At 67.6% G+C, this 16,510-nt stretch overlaps 2 protein-coding genes across 9 annotated transcripts; one reads left to right on the forward strand and one right to left on the reverse strand.

Moving 5' to 3' along the window:
* ABHD1 (abhydrolase domain containing 1) lies at positions 1–5,638 on the forward strand. 6 transcript variants are annotated; one of them, XM_039531820.1, is made up of 9 exons: positions 1–152; positions 2,341–2,501; positions 2,600–2,782; positions 3,090–3,135; positions 4,262–4,374; positions 4,521–4,694; positions 4,883–4,931; positions 5,010–5,175; positions 5,251–5,638. In XM_039531820.1, the coding sequence occupies exons 1-9, from the start codon at positions 36–38 to the stop codon at positions 5,454–5,456; spliced, it is 1,215 nt and encodes a 404-aa protein (XP_039387754.1). In that variant the 5' UTR covers positions 1–35; the 3' UTR covers positions 5,457–5,638. The 6 variants fall into 6 exon arrangements, with proteins under 6 accessions (XP_039387754.1, XP_039387753.1, XP_039387755.1 ...); XM_039531815.1 differs by adding an exon at positions 1,225–1,590 and having other exon boundaries at positions 24–152; positions 5,010–5,638; XM_039531816.1 differs by lacking the exon at positions 1–152 and adding an exon at positions 1,000–1,590.
* A 317-nt stretch (positions 5,639–5,955) lies between these two features.
* Positions 5,956–15,562, reverse strand: PREB (prolactin regulatory element binding). Of its 3 annotated transcripts, none has more exons than XM_039531824.1 (9): positions 15,471–15,562; positions 14,067–14,268; positions 12,743–12,960; positions 9,157–9,237; positions 8,709–8,833; positions 7,589–7,762; positions 6,978–7,050; positions 6,589–6,748; positions 5,956–6,394 (listed from the first exon to the last, which is right to left on the reverse strand). In XM_039531824.1, the coding sequence occupies exons 2-9, from the start codon at positions 14,185–14,187 to the stop codon at positions 6,300–6,302; spliced, it is 1,047 nt and encodes a 348-aa protein (XP_039387758.1). In that variant the 5' UTR covers positions 14,188–14,268; positions 15,471–15,562; the 3' UTR covers positions 5,956–6,299. The 3 variants fall into 3 exon arrangements, with proteins under 3 accessions (XP_039387758.1, XP_039387756.1, XP_039387757.1); XM_039531823.1 differs by lacking the exon at positions 15,471–15,562 and adding an exon at positions 15,232–15,454 and having other exon boundaries at positions 6,300–6,394; XM_039531822.1 differs by lacking the exon at positions 15,471–15,562 and having other exon boundaries at positions 14,067–14,586.
* Positions 15,563–16,510: the final 948 nt, after the last annotated feature.

Genomic DNA, 16,510 nt, shown 5'->3' on the forward strand with positions numbered 1-16,510 from the left:
GCTGCCGGAAGCTGCCAGACTCAGGCGGCTGCAGGATGCGCGGGGCGCTGGGGTCCCTGCCCGAGCTGCTGCTCCGGGGCTGGGGGGAGCCGCTGCTGCTGCTGGCCGCCAGCGCCGCCTTCCTGGGCTACTACTGGGTGTGCGTCCCGCAGGTCCGTCCGGTCAGCTCGGGGGGGTCGGTCCGTCCGGTCAGCTCGGGGTTCGGTCCGTCCGGGCAGCGCTGGGGTCGGTCCGTCCGGTCAGCTCGGGGTTCGGTCCGTCCGGGCAGCGCTGGGGCGCTGGGGTCCGTCCGGGAGCGCTGGGGTCCGTCCGGTCAGCGCTGGGGTCGGTCCGTCCGGTCAGCGCTGGGGTCGGTCCGTCCGGTCAGCGCTGGGGTCGGTCCGTCCGGGCAGCGCTGGGGTCGGTCCGTCCGGTCAGCGCTGGGGTCGGTCCGTCCGGTCAGCGCTGGGGTCGGTCCGTCCAGGCAGCGCTGGGGTCGGTCCGTCCAGGCAGCGCTGGGGGTCGGTCCGTCCGGTCAGCGCTGGGGGTCGGTCCGTCTGGTCAGCGCTGGGGGTCGGTCCGTCCGGTCAGCGCTGGGGGTCCGTCCGGGGAGCGCTGGGGTCGGGGGTCGATCCAGGCAGCGCTGGGGGGGGGTCGGTCCGTCTGGTCAGCGCTGGGGGGGTCGGTCCGTCCGGTCAGCGCTGTGGGGGGCTCGGTCCGTCCAGGCAGCGCTGGGGGGTCGGTCCGTCCGGTCAGCGCTGGGGCCGGTCCGTCCGGGCAGCGCTGGGGCCGGTCCGTCCGGTCAGCGCTGGGGTCGGTCCGTCCAGGCAGCGCTGGGGGCCGGTCCGTCCGGTCAGCGCTGGGGGCCGGTCCGTCCGGTCAGCGCTGGGGGCCGGTCCGTCCGGTCAGCGCTGGGGGCCGGTCCGTCCGGGCAGCGCTGGGGGGGGGTCGGTCCGTCCGGGCAGCGCTGGGGGGGGGGGTCGGTCCGTCCGGTCAGCGCTGGGGGGGGGGTCGGTCCGTCCGGTCAGCGCTGTGGGGGGCTCGGTCCGTCCGGTCAGCGCTGTGGGGGTCGGTCCCGCGTGTCCCCGCTGTAGCTGCAGGGCTCTGTCTGGCCTGGGCTGGAGCTGCCTGTGGGAGAGCTCTGAGCCCCGCCCGAGCTGGGAGCGATGGGGGGGTCCCAACCCTCAGAGCCCCCCCTCGCTGTGACACCCCCCTCAGCCCAAATAACCCCTCTCTCCCTCCCAGGCAGGGGGGCTGGGACTGTCTGTGTAGTGGGGGTGCTCGGAGCCACTGAACCTGGAGATGATGGAGACCACGGCCAAGCTGGGGGGGCAGCAGCCCCCCAGTTCCAGCACCGATGTCCCCAGGGGCCTCTGTTGCGGCCTGACCCCTCCTGGCCTGGGGCTCAGAACTGACAACCAGCCGTTGGGGGCGGGGGACCCGTCCCCTAGGGCTGAGCTGCCTCCGGCTGGTTCGCTCCCTCCAGGCCCCTGGGGGATTGTTCTGGCCTGGCTGGGGGCTGGGACTCGCCAGCTGGGTGCAGCCTGTCCCGGGCGGTGCCCGGCCCCCCCAGCCAGGTTCCTGGGCACGGCTGCGCTGAGCTCAGTTCAGGTCAGTCCCGGAGAAGCGTCCTTGCCCCATCGCACAGCTGGGGAGTGTCTCACTTCCCCTGGGGGGCAGAGGCTGAAGCAGGGGGGCCAGGCTGGAACAGAGCCCAGAGCCCCAGGCAGCAGCTCTGGGCCGTGCTGGCGTCTGTCTCGGTGTTTTCGGATGCTGAATGCCAGCTGGCCGAGCCGGTCGGCCCCCTCATCCCTCTGCTCTGGGCATTGGCCCCACAAGGCTCCTGTCGGGGGGTGCCCTGGGGGACAGCTGCTCCCTCCCAGCCCCCACGTGGTGCATCTCTGTTCCTGGTTCCTCTCCGCCCTCCTCCCGCGGCCCCATCTCACCTCTGGCCTAGCACGGTGCCGCCCATCCCGCCTCAGCTGGGTGGGGCAGGGCCGTAGCCTGGAGTCTGGTTGCTCGGGGATGACGGTGATACACACCGCCCCCGCCCCCCCAGGTGCTGCCTGGTTCCCACACACCCCTTGCTCCCAGCACCTGGGAGCTGTATGGGACCCGCCGGCTAGCAGGGCCTCCCGGCATGGGAGCTGGGAGAGGGGTCTGCGCTGTGGGGCTGGGCTCTGTCCCTGCTGGCTCAGCCCCACGTCGCGGGATCTCGGGGGCCGTGGCCATGGCTTGTGCCAGGGCCTGCGAGTGTGACGGGCTCTGACAAGCCAGGCCGTGCTGGAGCTGGTGGGGTCTGGGAGCCAGGCCCGTCCTTGGGCTTGGGCTGGCCTCAGCTCTCCCCGAATCTCTCCCCAGAGGCCCTTGCTGGTGGGCGGGCTGCCGTTCTGCACCTTCCTGGAGGCGCACTGCCCCGTCGTCCGCGAGCCCTACTACCCCACGCCCTGGTGCTTCGAGGGCCGGCTCCAGACCCTGCTCCGCTTCTTCCTCCAGTCCCGGCCCCGGGTCTCCTACCGCAGGTGCGTGCTGGGTTCTCGAGCTGCGCTGCTCCGTGACTCCCCGGCTGTGCCCATGGGGCGCTGCCCGGGGCTCACTCCACCCTGTGCTCCCTGCCCAGCGAGTTGCTCCGCACGGCGGATGGAGGGCAGCTGCTGCTGGACTGGGCGGACAATGCAGAGAGCCAGCGGTACCCAGAGCCTGGCACACGCCCCACCGTCCTGCTGCTGCCAGGCCTCACCAGCAACAGCCAGGCCACCTACGTCCTGCACCTGGTGCAGCAGGCCTCCCATGCGGGGTACAGGTGAGACGCTGCGCGGGAGCCGGGCCCTGGGTGACTGGGGGGCTGCAGGGCCCCAGCCTCATGGTCAGCCCCCGAGTGAGGCATCTGGGTCAGTGCCAGCCTCTGTGGGGCATTGGGGAAGGGGGGGCTGGTGGGGTCGTGGGTGAAGGTGGATTGGGGGGGTGGGGATGGAGGGGTCATGGGGGAAGGGGGGCTGGTGGGAGGACATGGGGGTGGGGATGGAGGGGTCGTGGGGGAAGGGGGGCTGGTGGGGATGGAGGGGTCGTGGGGGAAGGGGGCAGGGAGCCTCACCCGTCTCTCTCCCCAGGACTGTTGTGTTCAATAACCGAGGGTGCAAGGGGGAGGAGCTGCTGGTGAGTGAGCCGTGTCCTCGGGGTGGCCTTGGGGCCTGGCTCCAACACAGAGATCCTGGCCCAGGGCTCTGGAGGCCATGGGGGTGGGGGGCAGCACGCTCCATGGGCCCTGGAGGGGAGGGCAGGGCTTGGCCCGTGGGTCCCAGCAGGTCGGAGCTGCTGTCCCATCTATACAGGCAAAACAATGGGGCTAAGCCAGCTGTGACCCCTCAAGAGAGATCTCAGCCTCCCTGGGCTGGTTCTCTGAGAACAGCCGCTCCACGGGCAGCGGCAGCCGGGGAGCCCTCAGGAAGGGGCTGGATAAGACAGCAGAAAATATCCGATTGCCTCTGTATAAATCCACGGGCCGCCCGCACCTGGAACACTGCGGGTGGCTGTGGTCAGCCAGCTCAGAAAAGGATCCTTTATGGTTGGAAAAGGTGCAGGAGGGATTAGGGGATAGAACAGCTCCCGTCTGAGGAGAGAGAAAGAAGACTGGGACTTTTCGCTAGGCAAAGAGACGACTAAGGGGGGATACGGCAGAGGTCTGTAAAATCATGCCTGGTGAGGAGACAGTGAATAAGGAAGTGTTCTTTACTCCTTCTCATACCACAAGAACAAGGGGCCACCAAACAAAATGAACAGGCAGCAGGTTGAAAACAAACACAAGGCAGTATTGCTTCACACAACGCACAGTCAACCTGTGGAACTCCTCGCCAGGGGATGTTGTGAAGGCCAAGACTATAACATGGTTCAAACAAGAACTAGAGAAGTTCCTGGAGGACAGGTCCATCAATGGCTATTAGCCAGGATGGGCAGGGATGGTGCCCCAGCCTCTGTCTGCCAGGAGCTGGGAATGGGCGACGGGATGGATCACAGGACGATTCCCTGTTCTGTTCATTCCCTCTGGGGCACCTGGCCCAGTCTGGCAGCACTTCGCTCCCTCCCACCTGCAAATGGCTCTCAGGGCTGAACCCTCCCCATGCCCCTGGGAGCCAGGACCCCCCTCCCTTGCATGCAAGAGTGGGGGATCCAGCATGAACATCCCTGTTAGCTCCATGGCCCGGCCATTAACTGAGGTCAGCCAGGGACACCCTCCCCAGCTCCACCTCCACCCTGCCCCCCTCAGCTCTGCTCTCGCTCCTAGACCCCCAGAGCCTTCTGCGCAAGCAACACGGAGGACCTGCAGACCGTGGTCACCCACATCAAGGCCCAGCACCCGCGGGCACCACTCCTGGCTGTGGGTGTCTCGCTTGGCGGGTGAGGCACAGGGAGGGGAGGGGTTAATCTCCCAGGCATGCGGTGGTTAATGGCTGGGGAGTAGCAAGGGGAGGGGGGCTGGCACAGCACAGGGAGGGGAAGGGTTCACCCCGGGCCCCGGCCCACCTGCAGTGCTGTCTCCCCAGGATCCTGGTGCTGAAGTACCTGGCGCAGCAGGGGCGCAACACGGGGCTGGTGGCTGCCATGACCTTGTCCGTCCCCTGGGACACGGAGGAGTCCAGCCGCTCACTGGAGCAGCCGCTCAACTTCCTGCTGTTCAACCGGCGCCTCACGGCCAACCTCCGCCACCTCCTGAGCCGGTGGGGCTGGGTCGGGTCGGGGGGCCTGGAGGGCTGGTACACAGGTTGGGGGGACTCTGGGGCTGATACCTGATCCTCCAGCCCCCCTGTATGTGGTGTCGGGGGGCTGTGGGGCTGGCTGATGGGGGTCAGGGGGCTCTTGGCTGTCTTGCTTGGCAGCCCCCCACTGACTGTGGGGCCTGTTGCAGGCACAGGAAGGTGATTGCAGAGAAGGTGGATGTGGAGCACGTACTGCAGGTATGGTGTGTCCCCCCCACCTCCTCCCCTCCCCCACCCAGCCGCACCCCCAGCCCTGACCCCACCCCTCTGTCCCAGGCACGCAGCATCCGGGAGTTTGACGAGCGCTACACAGCCGTGGTGTTCGGCTACGGGACGTGCGCCGCGTACTACCGGGACGCCAGCCCCTCGCACTCAGTACACGCCGTGCGCCTGCCTGTGCTGTGCCTCAATGCAGCCGACGACCCCTTCTCGCCGCTGCAGGGTGAGTGCCGGGGGCTCTGGGCCCAGCGGGGGGCTCTGGGCCCAGCTTGCGGCTGCCTGACTCGCTCTCTTTCAGCCATCCCCCTGGCCGCGGCACGGCGCCTCCCCACGCTGGCGGTGCTGGTGACAGCGCGTGGCGGGCACATCGGCTTCCTGGAGGGGCTCTTCCCCCGGCACGAGAGCTACATGGACCGCGTCTTCGCCCAGTTCCTCGCCGCCGCCTTCGAGCACAGCCAGGAGCTGAGCCGCAGCCTGGGACCCGAGCACCCAGCCCCACAATAAACCTCCTGCCCGGCTACCTCCTGTCCTCCATGAGCTGCAGGGAGGGGACGGCCCAGGCCAGGGCTCGGCTGCGGGGGCCGTCGGGCTTGTTCCCAGGGCTGGGGACAGCCCGGACTCTAGAGGGGAAAGGCCCTGCTGGACCCCTGCCGGGGAGGACTGGGGGAGCTGTATGGAGACCAGCTTCGGGAGCCTCACGGCCCAGGCTCTTGATCCTACCCCCAGCGGTCAGCCCCCTGCGGGAGGGGCAGAACCAGGGCCGGGCAGCTGAAGGGGGAGGGCTCCCCCCAGCCAGGCTCTGGCTCAGAGGAGCTTGTAGCAGGCCAGGCCTGCCCGACACCCGGCCAATGGAGCCACTGCCTGGGGTCTGGCGCAGTGACTGGCCCAACCTGTGCCCAGACCCAGGGGGCCCCGTAGAGGAAACAGGATTTTCTATTCATTGCACCCCCCGCAGTTCCTCCCATGGGCTCTGCAGCCCCCCAGCACGCACAGGCAGGGGAGCGACAGCTCAGACTCCAGTTTTAATGGCAGCCAGCGAGTTGCAGCAGGAGCACGGGCAGACACTGCTGGCACGTCGCTGGATGGGCGACTGGCACAGACTGGGCTCTCCCCCACCCAGAGCATCTCACCGTTCCCCAGAGCTCAGGCAGCGCCCGTCCCATGCCGGGAGACGCCCGGCGCACACATCCCCACCACGGGCAGGAGCACCCGGCCTGGGGGGCTGCAGGTCTCGGAGCTGCTTCACATTGTCCTGGGGGCAGAGCCGGGCCGGACCAGGCAGGCGAGGGCCCGAGGTGCCCCAGGCAGAGGCAGAGTCTCTCGCTGTCCCCGCAGGGCTCCTCACGCCTACAGGAAGCCGGGGAAGGCCAGCTGCAGCAGCAGGATGGTGGCCACCACCAGGCCAGCGCAGAGCAGCAGCAGCAGCCACACGGGGAAGCTGCCTGTGGGAGAGAAGGAGCCGGCTCAGGGGGAACCAGGGGAGGGGGCATCAGCCCAGGGGAGGGCCCCGCGTCAGGGGGGCCCTGCTAGGGTCTAGCGGGAGCAGGGAAGCAGCCTGGGCCAGGGTGGGGGGCAGGACCCCCCCCCCCCGGTCTGTCCCACAGGACCCCTCCCCCCAGGGGCCCGGGGCACGTACGCCTGGGGGGCAGCAGGTGCAGCTTGCAGCGGCTGTCCACGGCCACGCTGAGCAGGGCAGCCTCGTTCTCGGCCAGCAGCTCCCGGCCCTGCCGGCTCTCGGGCAGGAAGGCCACGTCCGTCACCACGATGCCATGCGCCTCCTTGACGTAGTACAGCCTCTGCGGGGAGGGCAGGGTCACGCCGAGCCCTGTACTGGGCCCTGCCCAGGCTGCAGCTGCTTCAGCCCTGCACAGCCCAGAGCAGGAGCTGGGGGTGGGGGGTGGGGGGTGTCCGGAGCTAGGCCAACGCCCAGCTCCCCCAGGGGCCCTGGAGATGCCCCTCACCCAACCCCCCAACAGCCCCGCCCGCAGGGAGCCCCGCCCCCCCAGGCACCAGGCAGCCACTTACCTGCAGCGAGAAGGAGACATGAATGGCAACCGAGCCCGTCACGGTGCCCAGCCCCAGGAACGTGCCCGAGTCCCTGGTGGGACCGATGCCACCAAACAGCTGGTCAGACAGATGCACAGCACAGACCCCGCCCTGACCCCCAGCCCAGCCCCAGCCCCCGCCCTGACCCCCCAGCCCAGCCCAGCCCAGCCCAGCCCAGCCCAGCCGAGAACTGGGCCAGCCCCACGGCCCCAGCCCCCATCCTGACCCCCCAGCCCCAGCCCCCGCCCTGACCCCCAGCCCTCACCCTGACCCCCAGCCCACCTGAGAACTGGGCCAGCGCCACGGCCCCAGCCCCGCCATGACCCCAGCCCCAGCCCCGCCCCTGACCCCAGCCCAGCCCCGCCCCGCCTGACCCCCAAGCCCGGCCCCAGCCCCGCCCCTGACCCCAGCCCCAGCCCCGCCCTGACCCCAGCCCAGCCCAGCCCAGCCCCAGCCCTGACCCCCAGCCCAGCCCCACCCTGACCCCAGCCCAGCCCTCACCCTGACCCCCAGCCCAGCCACGGCCCAGCCCTCACCCTGACCCCAGCCCAGCCCAGCCCAGCCCAGCCCGCCGAGAACTGCCCCCGTACCTGACAGAGAGGCAGGAGACGACCTCGCCCCCGCAGGGCTGGGTGAGCAGCGGCAGGAAGCTTTTTCCGTCCCACTTGGTGAGGTAGCAGGGCGGGGGGCGGCGCCCGCGCTTGTGGGGCACCTGCACCGTGTAGAGCCGCAGCGCCTCCGCCTGGTCCGGCACCGTCCCGAACCTGCCGCCGGGAGCCCGTCAGCCCAGCCCAGGGCCCCCCAGCACCCTGAGCCCAGCCCCACCCACGCCGGGAGCCCGTCAGCCCAGCCCAGGGCCCCAGCACCCTGAGCCCAGCCCCCACCCACGCCAGGAACCCGTCAGCCCAGCCCAGGCCCCCAGCCCCCGAGCCCACCCCCAACCCATGCTGGGAGCCCGTCAGCCCAGCCCAGGGCCCCCCAGCACCCTGAGCCCAGCCCCCACCCACGCCGGGAGCCCATCAGCCCCGCCCCGGGCCCCCCAGCCCCCCGGAGCCCAGCCCCCACCCACGCCGGGAGCCCGTCAGCCCAGCCCAGGGCCCCCCAGCACCCTGAGCCCAGCCCCCACCCACGCCAGGAACCCGTCAGCCCAGCCCAGGCCCCCCCCAGCACCCTGAGCCCAGCCCCCACCCACGCCGGGAGCCTGTCAGCCCAGCCCAGGGCCCCCCAGCACCCTGAGCCCAGCCCCAACCCACGCCGAGCGCCCGTCAGCCCAACCCAGGGCCCCCCCCGCCCCCCTGAGCCCAGCCCCCACCCACGCCAGGAGCCCGTCAGCCCAGCCCAGGGCCCCCCCGGCACCCCTGAGCCCAGCCCCAACCCATGCTGGGAGCCTTGGGCACCCCCAGCACCCTGAGCCCAGCCCCAACCCACGCCGAGAGCCCGTCAGCCCAACCCAGGGCCCCCCCAGCACCCCTGAGCCCAGCCCCCACCCATGCCGGGAGCCTTGGGCACCCCAAGCACAGCCCCCACCCATGCCAGGAGCCCAGGACCCCCCCAGCATCCCTCAGCCCAGCCCCCACCCACGCCAGGAGCCCAGCCCCAGGGTCCCAGCCCCAGGGTCCCAGCCCCTGCCCCGAGCCCCACCTGTGAGCCCAGCCAAACACCCAGGCCCCTGTCGATCCGGCCAGGCCTCGCCCCGTGTCAGGGCCCTACCTGCAGGCCTGGTAGCGGTAGGTCTTGTCAGGGATGCCCGGCATGTTCTCGTCCCAGCGCAGCCGCAGCACCAGCTGGTCCCTCTGCCACACGCAGCACTGGCAATCCCGGCCCGCCGTCACCACCTGCCAGGTCGCAGCCATGAGAGCCGGGCCGGGGACCCCAGCCAGCCTCAGGAGCGATGGAGACCCAGCCTCAGTTTCCCCAGTCTGCCTGGCCTGCACCAGGCTGCGACTCCCCCGTCCTGTCTAAGGCACCATGGCCGCTCCCCACCGCAAGCCACCTCCCCAGGCCAGCACCGGCATCCTGAGCCTCCCTCCCCCGCCCACAGGAGCTTTCACTCAGGGACACTGGCCCCTGCCCCACACAATCCCCCTAGCGTGTGGGGGGCAGGCAGCGAGCGCCCTGGGGTGGGGGCGCACCCTGGGCTCCAGGGTCGGCTGCTCACCTTGTTCTCGGGACCCAGCGCAATGTCCTCAATCTCCCCGTCATGGGCTTTGAACTCCAGCACCTTCTTCATGCTGGGGAACTGAGAGAGAGAGGGGCTCAGTGACCCCCCAGCTGGGGAACAGAGAGAGCCAGGCTCAGCACCGCCCCCCCCAGCTGCGGAACTGGGAGATGGGCTCAGCGTCCCCCCAGCTGGGGAACAGAGAGAGCTGGGCTCAGCACCCCCCCCCAGCTGGGGAACTGGGAGATGGGCTCAGCGTCCCCCCAGCACCCCCCCAGCTGGGGATCTGAGAGCTGGGCTCAGCACCCCCACCCCCCAGCTGGGGAACTGAGAGAGAGAGGGGCTCAGCGACCCCCCAGCTGGGGAACTGAGAGACGGGCTCAGCACCCCCACCCCCCAGTGGGGAACAGAGAGAGAATCGGGCTCAGCGACCCCCCCCAGTGTCCCCCCAGCTGGGGAACTGAGAGAAAACGGGGCTCAGTGACCCCCAGCTGGGGAACTGAGAGAGAGCCGTGCTCAGCACCCCCCAGCTGGGGAACTGAGAGAGAGCCGGGCTCAGCACCCCCCAGCTGGGGAACTGAGAGAAAACGGGGCTCAGTGACCCCCAGCACCCCCCAGCAGGGGAACTGAGAGAGAGCCGGGCTCAGCACCCCCCAGCTGGGGAACTGAGAGAGAGCCAGGCTCAGCACCCTCCAGCTGGGGAACTGAGAGAGAGCCAGGCTCAGCACCCTCCAGCTGGGGAACAGAGAAAACGGGGCTCAGTGACCCCCAGCACCCCCCAGCTGGGGAACTGAGAGAGAGCCGGGCTCAGCACCCCCCAGCTGGGGAACTGAGAGCTGGGTTCAGCCGCCAGCCGGGCCCAACACCCCCCCGTCGCCATGCCCCAGTCTCCAGCTCCTCCCCGCACGTCAGCCTGGCTGCCCTTAACACTGCTATGGCCAGGGCCCGAGGAGCCAGGATTGCCAGCCTGGCCCCAGCTGCCCAGGGCCAGGTGCTGCGGGGGGGGTCGCATGGCCCCTGGTCTCCAGCAGCTAGAGACCCGCTGAGCCGTGAGGCAGCAGGTTCGTTATAACCACACCAGGCAGCCTTGTGACCCACAGAAAAACAGTCAATCCTGCCTGAATCTTGCTAAGCTCTGGGCCCCACTGGCGTCCTGCGGCAGTGAGTTCTACAGGCTAATTCATCATTGGGCAAAAGAGTGTTTCCTTCTACCGGCTTTCAACTGCCCCCCTTTTAGCATCTTTCAACTCTCCTTGTTCTCCCGTTATGAGCTGGGAGAAGAGACACTCCCCGTTGTCCCTACTGCTGACCGCCTAACCAGGGCAGTGACAGTGAAACGCTCAGGGTGATTAGTGAGGCTACAACCCCAGTAATAATGGGGGATTTCACCCATACTGACTGGGCACATATCGCCTCGGGATGGGATGCAGAGAGAACATTTCTCGACACCATTACTGACAGCTGGTCCTGGAACCCGCAAGCGGAGAGGCAAGTCTGGATTTAGAGCGAAGTGACTCACTGGGTCTGGTCCAAGAGATGAACATAGACAAATCGCTCGATAATAGCGACCATAATGTTAAATGTAACCGTAGGGGGGAAATACCAAAGAAACCCACCACAGCAGCATTTAACTTCAACAAGGGGAACCACACAAAAGCCAGGACATTGGCTAAACGGAAATTAAAAGGAACAGTCACAAGAGTGAAATGCCTGCAAGCTGCATGGAAACTATTTAAAAACACAACAACAGAGGCTCAAACTAAAACGATACCCCAAGTAAAAAAATCAGTAAGAGGACGAAAAACCTGCCCCCCTGGCTAAACAACAGAGTACAGAGGTGGTTAGCGACAGAAAGGCGTCCTCTGAAAATAGGAAGTCAAATCCCACTGAGGAAAACAAAGGATAAACTCTGGCAAGTGAAGTATAATCAGGCAGCTGAAAAAGAATTTGAAGAGCAACTAGCAAAAGACACAAAAACTAACAGCAAATTGTTTCTACGTACATCAGCAGCAGGACCCCTGCCAAAGCTGTCAGCGGGGCCGCTGGACACTGGAGGTGCAAGGATGCACTCAAGGAAGACACGGCCGTTGCACAGAAGCTCAATGAATTATTTGCATTGGCCTTCACTGCAGAGGACGATTGCCCCACCTGAGCCATTTTCTTTTTAGGTGACAGATCTGAGGAACTGTCCCAGACTGAGGTGTCATTAGAGGAAGTATTGGCACAAATCGGTAAGTTACACAGTAACAAGTCACCAGGACCAGGTGGTGTCACCCAGGAGTTCTGAAGAAACCCAAATGTGAAACTGCAGAACTACTATTACTTTAATCAGCCTCTGTACCAGACGACTGGAGGATAGCTAACGTGACACCCATTTTTAAAAAGGTTCCAGAGGTGATCCCGGCAATTACAGGCCGGTGAGCCTAACTTCAGTACCAGGCAAAATGATTGAAACTATGGTAAAGAAAACAATTACTGGACACACGGATGAATACAATACGCTGGAGAAGAGTCAACATGGTTTTTGTAAAGGGAAATCATGCCTCACCGATCTACTAGAATTCTTGGAGGGGATCAACAAGCAGGTGGACAAGGGGGATCCAGTGAATATAGTGGACTTAGATTTTCAGAAAGCCTTTGATAAGGTCCCTCATCAAAGGCTCTTAAGCAAAGTAAGCTGCCAGGTCCTCACACAGATTGTTAATTGGTTAAAAGATAAGAAACAAAGGGTAGGAATAAATAATCCATTTTCAGAATGGAGAGAGGTAAATAGTGGTGTCCCCGGGTAGCTGTACTGGGCCCAGTCCTATTCAACATATTCATAAATGATCTGGAGAAAGGGGTAAACAGTGAGGTGGCAAAGTTTGCAGATGATACAAAACTACTCAAGATAGTTAAGTCCCAGGCAGACTGCGAAGAACTGCAAAAGGATCTCACAAAATTGGGTGACTGGGCAACAAAATGGCAGATGAAATTCAATGTTGATAAGTGCAAAGTGATGCACATTGGAAAACATCATCCCAACTATACATACAAAAAAGAAAGATCTTGGAGTCATTGTGGATAGTTCTGAGACCATCCACTCAATGTGCAGCAGCAGCCAAAGTGAACAGAACGTTTGGCATCATTAAGAAAGGGATAGATAATAAGAAACTATCGTATTGCTTTTCTATACATCCCTGGTACGCTCACACCTGGAATGCTGCGTGCAGATGGGGTCGCCCCATCTCACCAAAGAGGTACTGGACTTGGAAAAGGTTCCAAAAAAAGCAACAGAAATGATGAGGGGTCTGGAACGGCTGCTGTGTGAGGAGAGATTAAACAGACTGGGACTGTGCAGGTTGGCAAAGAGGCGACTAAGGGGGGATACGACAGAGCTCCAGAGAATCATGCCTGGTGGGGAGCGAGTGCCCAGGGAAGTGTTATTTACCCCTTCTCATAACACAAGAGCCTGGGGTCACCCACTGCAATTAACAGGCAGCAACAGGAAGCGTTAGGGGCCCTGTCTAGCACTGACTGGCCCCCGCCCACCCAGCGGGAGACCTGAAGGATCTTGGGCAGGGACCTCCCACGGGGCAGCTCCTACCTCCCAGACTCGGAGGAAGCCGTCGGCGCCGCCCGTGGCCAGCAGCGAATGGTCGGCACTGACACGCACGGCCTTCTGCAGCGCGTCGGGGCTGAAGTCCGTCTGCACGCTGCACAGCGTCTCCACTGCCACCTCGCCCGCCTCGCTCCTCGTGTCGCCCTCGCCCTTCTCAGAGGGGCCGGGGGCCTTCCGCTTGCGGGGGCCCTTCTCCGCACCGCCTGGGACGGGCGGAGCAATGACAGCCCACATCAGCCAGGCATCTCAGACCCCTGCCCCCATCCGCTCCCCACAGCGCCCCTTGCTGGGCGAGGCCGGGAGCCCCTCCCCGCCAGCTCCTGCCCTGCCCCGCCCCCACAGCACCCCCTGCTGGGCGAGGCCGGGAGCTCCCCCCGCCAGCTCCTGCCCTGCCCCCCCACAGCACCCCCTGCTGGGCGAGGCCGGGAGCTCCCCCCCGCCAGCTCCTGCCCTGCCCCACCCCCACAGCACCCCCTGCTGGGCGAGGCCGGGAGCTCCCCCCCGCCAGCTCCTGCCCTGCCCCACAGCACCCCTGCTGGGCGAGGCCGAGCTCCCCGCCAGCTCCTGCCCTGCCCCCCCCCAGCACCCCCTGCTGGGTGAGGCCGGGAGCTCCCCCCACCCCCCCATGTGCCCCCTGCTGGGTGAGGCCGGGAGCTCCCCCCCACCCAGCACCCCCTGCTGGGTGAGGCCGGGAGCTCCCCCCTGCCAGCTCCTGCCCCCAGCGCCCCTGCTGGGCGAGGCTAGGAGCTCCCCTCAATCAGCTCCAGCACCCCCAGCGCCCCTGCTGGGCGAGGCCGAGCTCCCCGCCAGCTCCTGCCCTGCCCCCACAGCACCCCTGCTGGGTGAGGCCGAGCTCCCCACCCCATGTGCCCCTGCTGGGTGAGGCCGAGCCCCCACTCAGCGCCCCCTGCTGGGTGAAGCCGGGAGCTCCCCCCTGCCAGCTCCTGCCCCCCCCAGCGCCCCCTGCTGGGCGAGGCTAGGAGCTCCCCTCAATCAGCTCCAGCACACCCCCCCAGCGCCCCCTGCTGGGCGAGGCTAGGAGCTCCCCTCAATCAGCTCCAGCACACCCCCCCAGCGCCCCCTGCTGGGTGAGGCCGGGAGCTCCCCCCACCCCCAGCACCCCCTGCTGGGTGAGGCCGGGAGCTCCCCCCCGACAGCTCCTGCCCCCCACACAGTGTCCCCTGCTGGGCGAGGCCAGGGCAGAGGAGCTGTTACTTTGGTACTGCTGGGAAGTCAGCCCTGGCTAAAGCTGCAAACACCCACCCAGGCCGCCCCTTCCCGGGCTGGCACCGGGGGCTGCGCGTCTCACCTGCCTTGCTGGGGGCGCTGTTGTCGGTTTTCTCGTCGGGCCCCTGCAGGCGGAAGCGGAGAATGTGGCAGCTGGCATCCTGCCCTGCCGCGATGATGTCGCCCGCCAGCGCCATGCTCATGGTGGCCCGGGTCTCCGTGTCGTGGGAGTGCAGCAGCGAGGCGCTGAGCTGGCCCCCAATCTGCTCCAGCTGGAGGAAATGCTGCAGGGAGCAGAGGGAGACACAAGGGCGCAGGGCGATCAGGGATGGGGGTCGGGCAGGGGAGCCCCGAGGACACCCAGGGCTGGGCTCACCGCGCAGACCCCAGGCCGGCTTCAGGCAGCCCCAGAAGTGGCGCTCTCCAGCAGCACCCGGCACAGGCCCCCACCAAGGCAGCTGCATGGGGACGACAGGCGCAGCACAGGCCCACTGCCTGCCCCCCAGACCGCAGGAGCCCGGCCCCAGAGCCTGGCCCAAAACCACCAGCAGCCCAGAAGGTGCTGAAAGTGCACGATCCACACAGCCCGGCCGGTGCCCCTCACTCCCGCCCCACAGCCCCTGCCAGCCCGGCCCCGCCCCTCTGAGCCCTACCGGTGCCCCTCACTCCCGCCCGCCCCCGGCCCGGCCCCTCGCTCCCGCCCCACAGCCCCTGCCAGCCCGGCCCCGCCCCGCTCTGAGCCCTGCCGGTGCCCCTCACTCCCGCCCCACAGCCCCTGCCAGCCCAGCCCCGCCCCAGCCCCCTCACTCCCGCCCCACAGCCCCTGCCAGCCCGGCCCTACCGGTGCCCCTCACTCCTGCCCCACAGCCCCTGCCAGCCCAGCCCCGCCCCAGCCCCTCACTCCCGCCCCACAGCCCCTGCCAGCCCGGCCCCGCCCCTCTGAGCCCTACCGGTGCCCCTCGCTCCCACCCACAGCCCCCCAACCCGGCCCTGCCCCCTCTGAGCCCTACCGGTGCCCCTCACTCCCGCCCCACAGCCCCTGCCAGCCCAGCCCCGCCCCGCCCCAGCCCCCTCACTCCCGCCCCACAGCCCCTGCCAGCCCGGCCCTGCCCCTCTGAGCCCTACCGGTGCCCCTCACTCCCGGCCCCGCCCCGGCCGGTGCCCCTCACTCCCGCCCCGCCCCCGGCCCGGCCCCCTCACTCCCGCCCCACAGCCCCCCCCCCAGCCCGGCCCGGCCCCGCCCCCACCAGGCCGTTCCTGACGCCGGTCCGGGCCGCGCCGCCGCCCCCCGCCGCCAGGGCGAGCCCGCGCGGGTGGATCTGCAGCGCGTAGAGCGGGAACGGGGCCCGGTAGAGCTCGGGCGGCCGGCGGGGCCCCATGGCGGCGGGGCTGGGGCTGGGGCTGGGGGCGCCCGGGCCGCCGGACGCGCACTGCGCAGGCGCACGCCCGGCCGCTCCCCACCGCGCCTGCGCACAGCAGCCCGTACACGTCAGCACGAGGCGGCCCCGACCGGCAAGTCAGATCCGGGATCACGTGACGCCCGACCCACGTCGCTGCGCCGGCGCCATCTTTGTGCGGGGCACCACGTGCCCCCGGGGCCGACGGGATCTTAAAGGGGCCGCGTCCCGCAGAGTCCGTGGCGGGCAGCGCCGCGACACCTAACTACACGGGACAGGCGGGCTGCCCCCCCCCTCTTCTTAGGCCCCGCCCCCAGGGACCCCCAGCACCCCGCATGGCGCCCCCATCCCTCTCTGTATCCTGCTCCCAGGGACCCCCTGACGCCCCCACCCCTCACTACACCCTCTCCGGCCCCGAGGACCCCTGGGGAACGACCCCCACCTCCAGCGACCCCCAGCCCCACCCCAGAGCCAGCCCCACTGCCACCCCTGGCAGCCTCCCCAGCGCCCACCCCACCCTACCGCTGGGTAACCCCTGACAACCCCCTCCTGCAGGGCCCCCAGCACCCCACTGCCCCCCTCCTGCAGGGCCCCCCAACACCCCTGCCCCCATCTGCCAGGGCCCCTCAACACCCCCTGCCCCCCTCCTCCAGGGACCCCCCCAGCGCCCTCCTGCCCCCATCTGCCAGGGCCACCCAGCACCCCCTGCCAGCCATTCCCCAGGGCACCGCCCAGTGACACCCCGGCACCCTTTGCCCAAGCAGCCTGTTAGTTTTTAGCACATGGGCTGTGGTTGCACCTCATGGCTCCTCCGGGGTCGGGCCCACGGGGTCACTGAGCTCGACACTGGCCAGCTGGACACGCGGCCCTGCCCCAAGGAGCCCAGAGACAGGACTTACCTGTGCCTTAAACTGTCACCTCTCCCTAACCCCCTCCTGCCTGCCACTGCCCCCTACAGGACACCCCCTGCCAGCACCTCCCTGGGGCAACCCGCCATGGGACCCCCCTGCCAGCACCACCCTGGGGCAACCTGCTGCCTGTTAATTTCATTTGGTGGCCCCTAGTTCTCGGTTATGGGAAGGAGTAAATAGCCAGTCATGATTTTATAGGCCTCTATCATAAACTTGGG

Source organism: Mauremys reevesii, linkage group 3, assembly GCF_016161935.1.
Source record: "Mauremys reevesii isolate NIE-2019 linkage group 3, ASM1616193v1, whole genome shotgun sequence".
Taxonomy (NCBI): domain Eukaryota; kingdom Metazoa; phylum Chordata; order Testudines; family Geoemydidae; genus Mauremys; species Mauremys reevesii.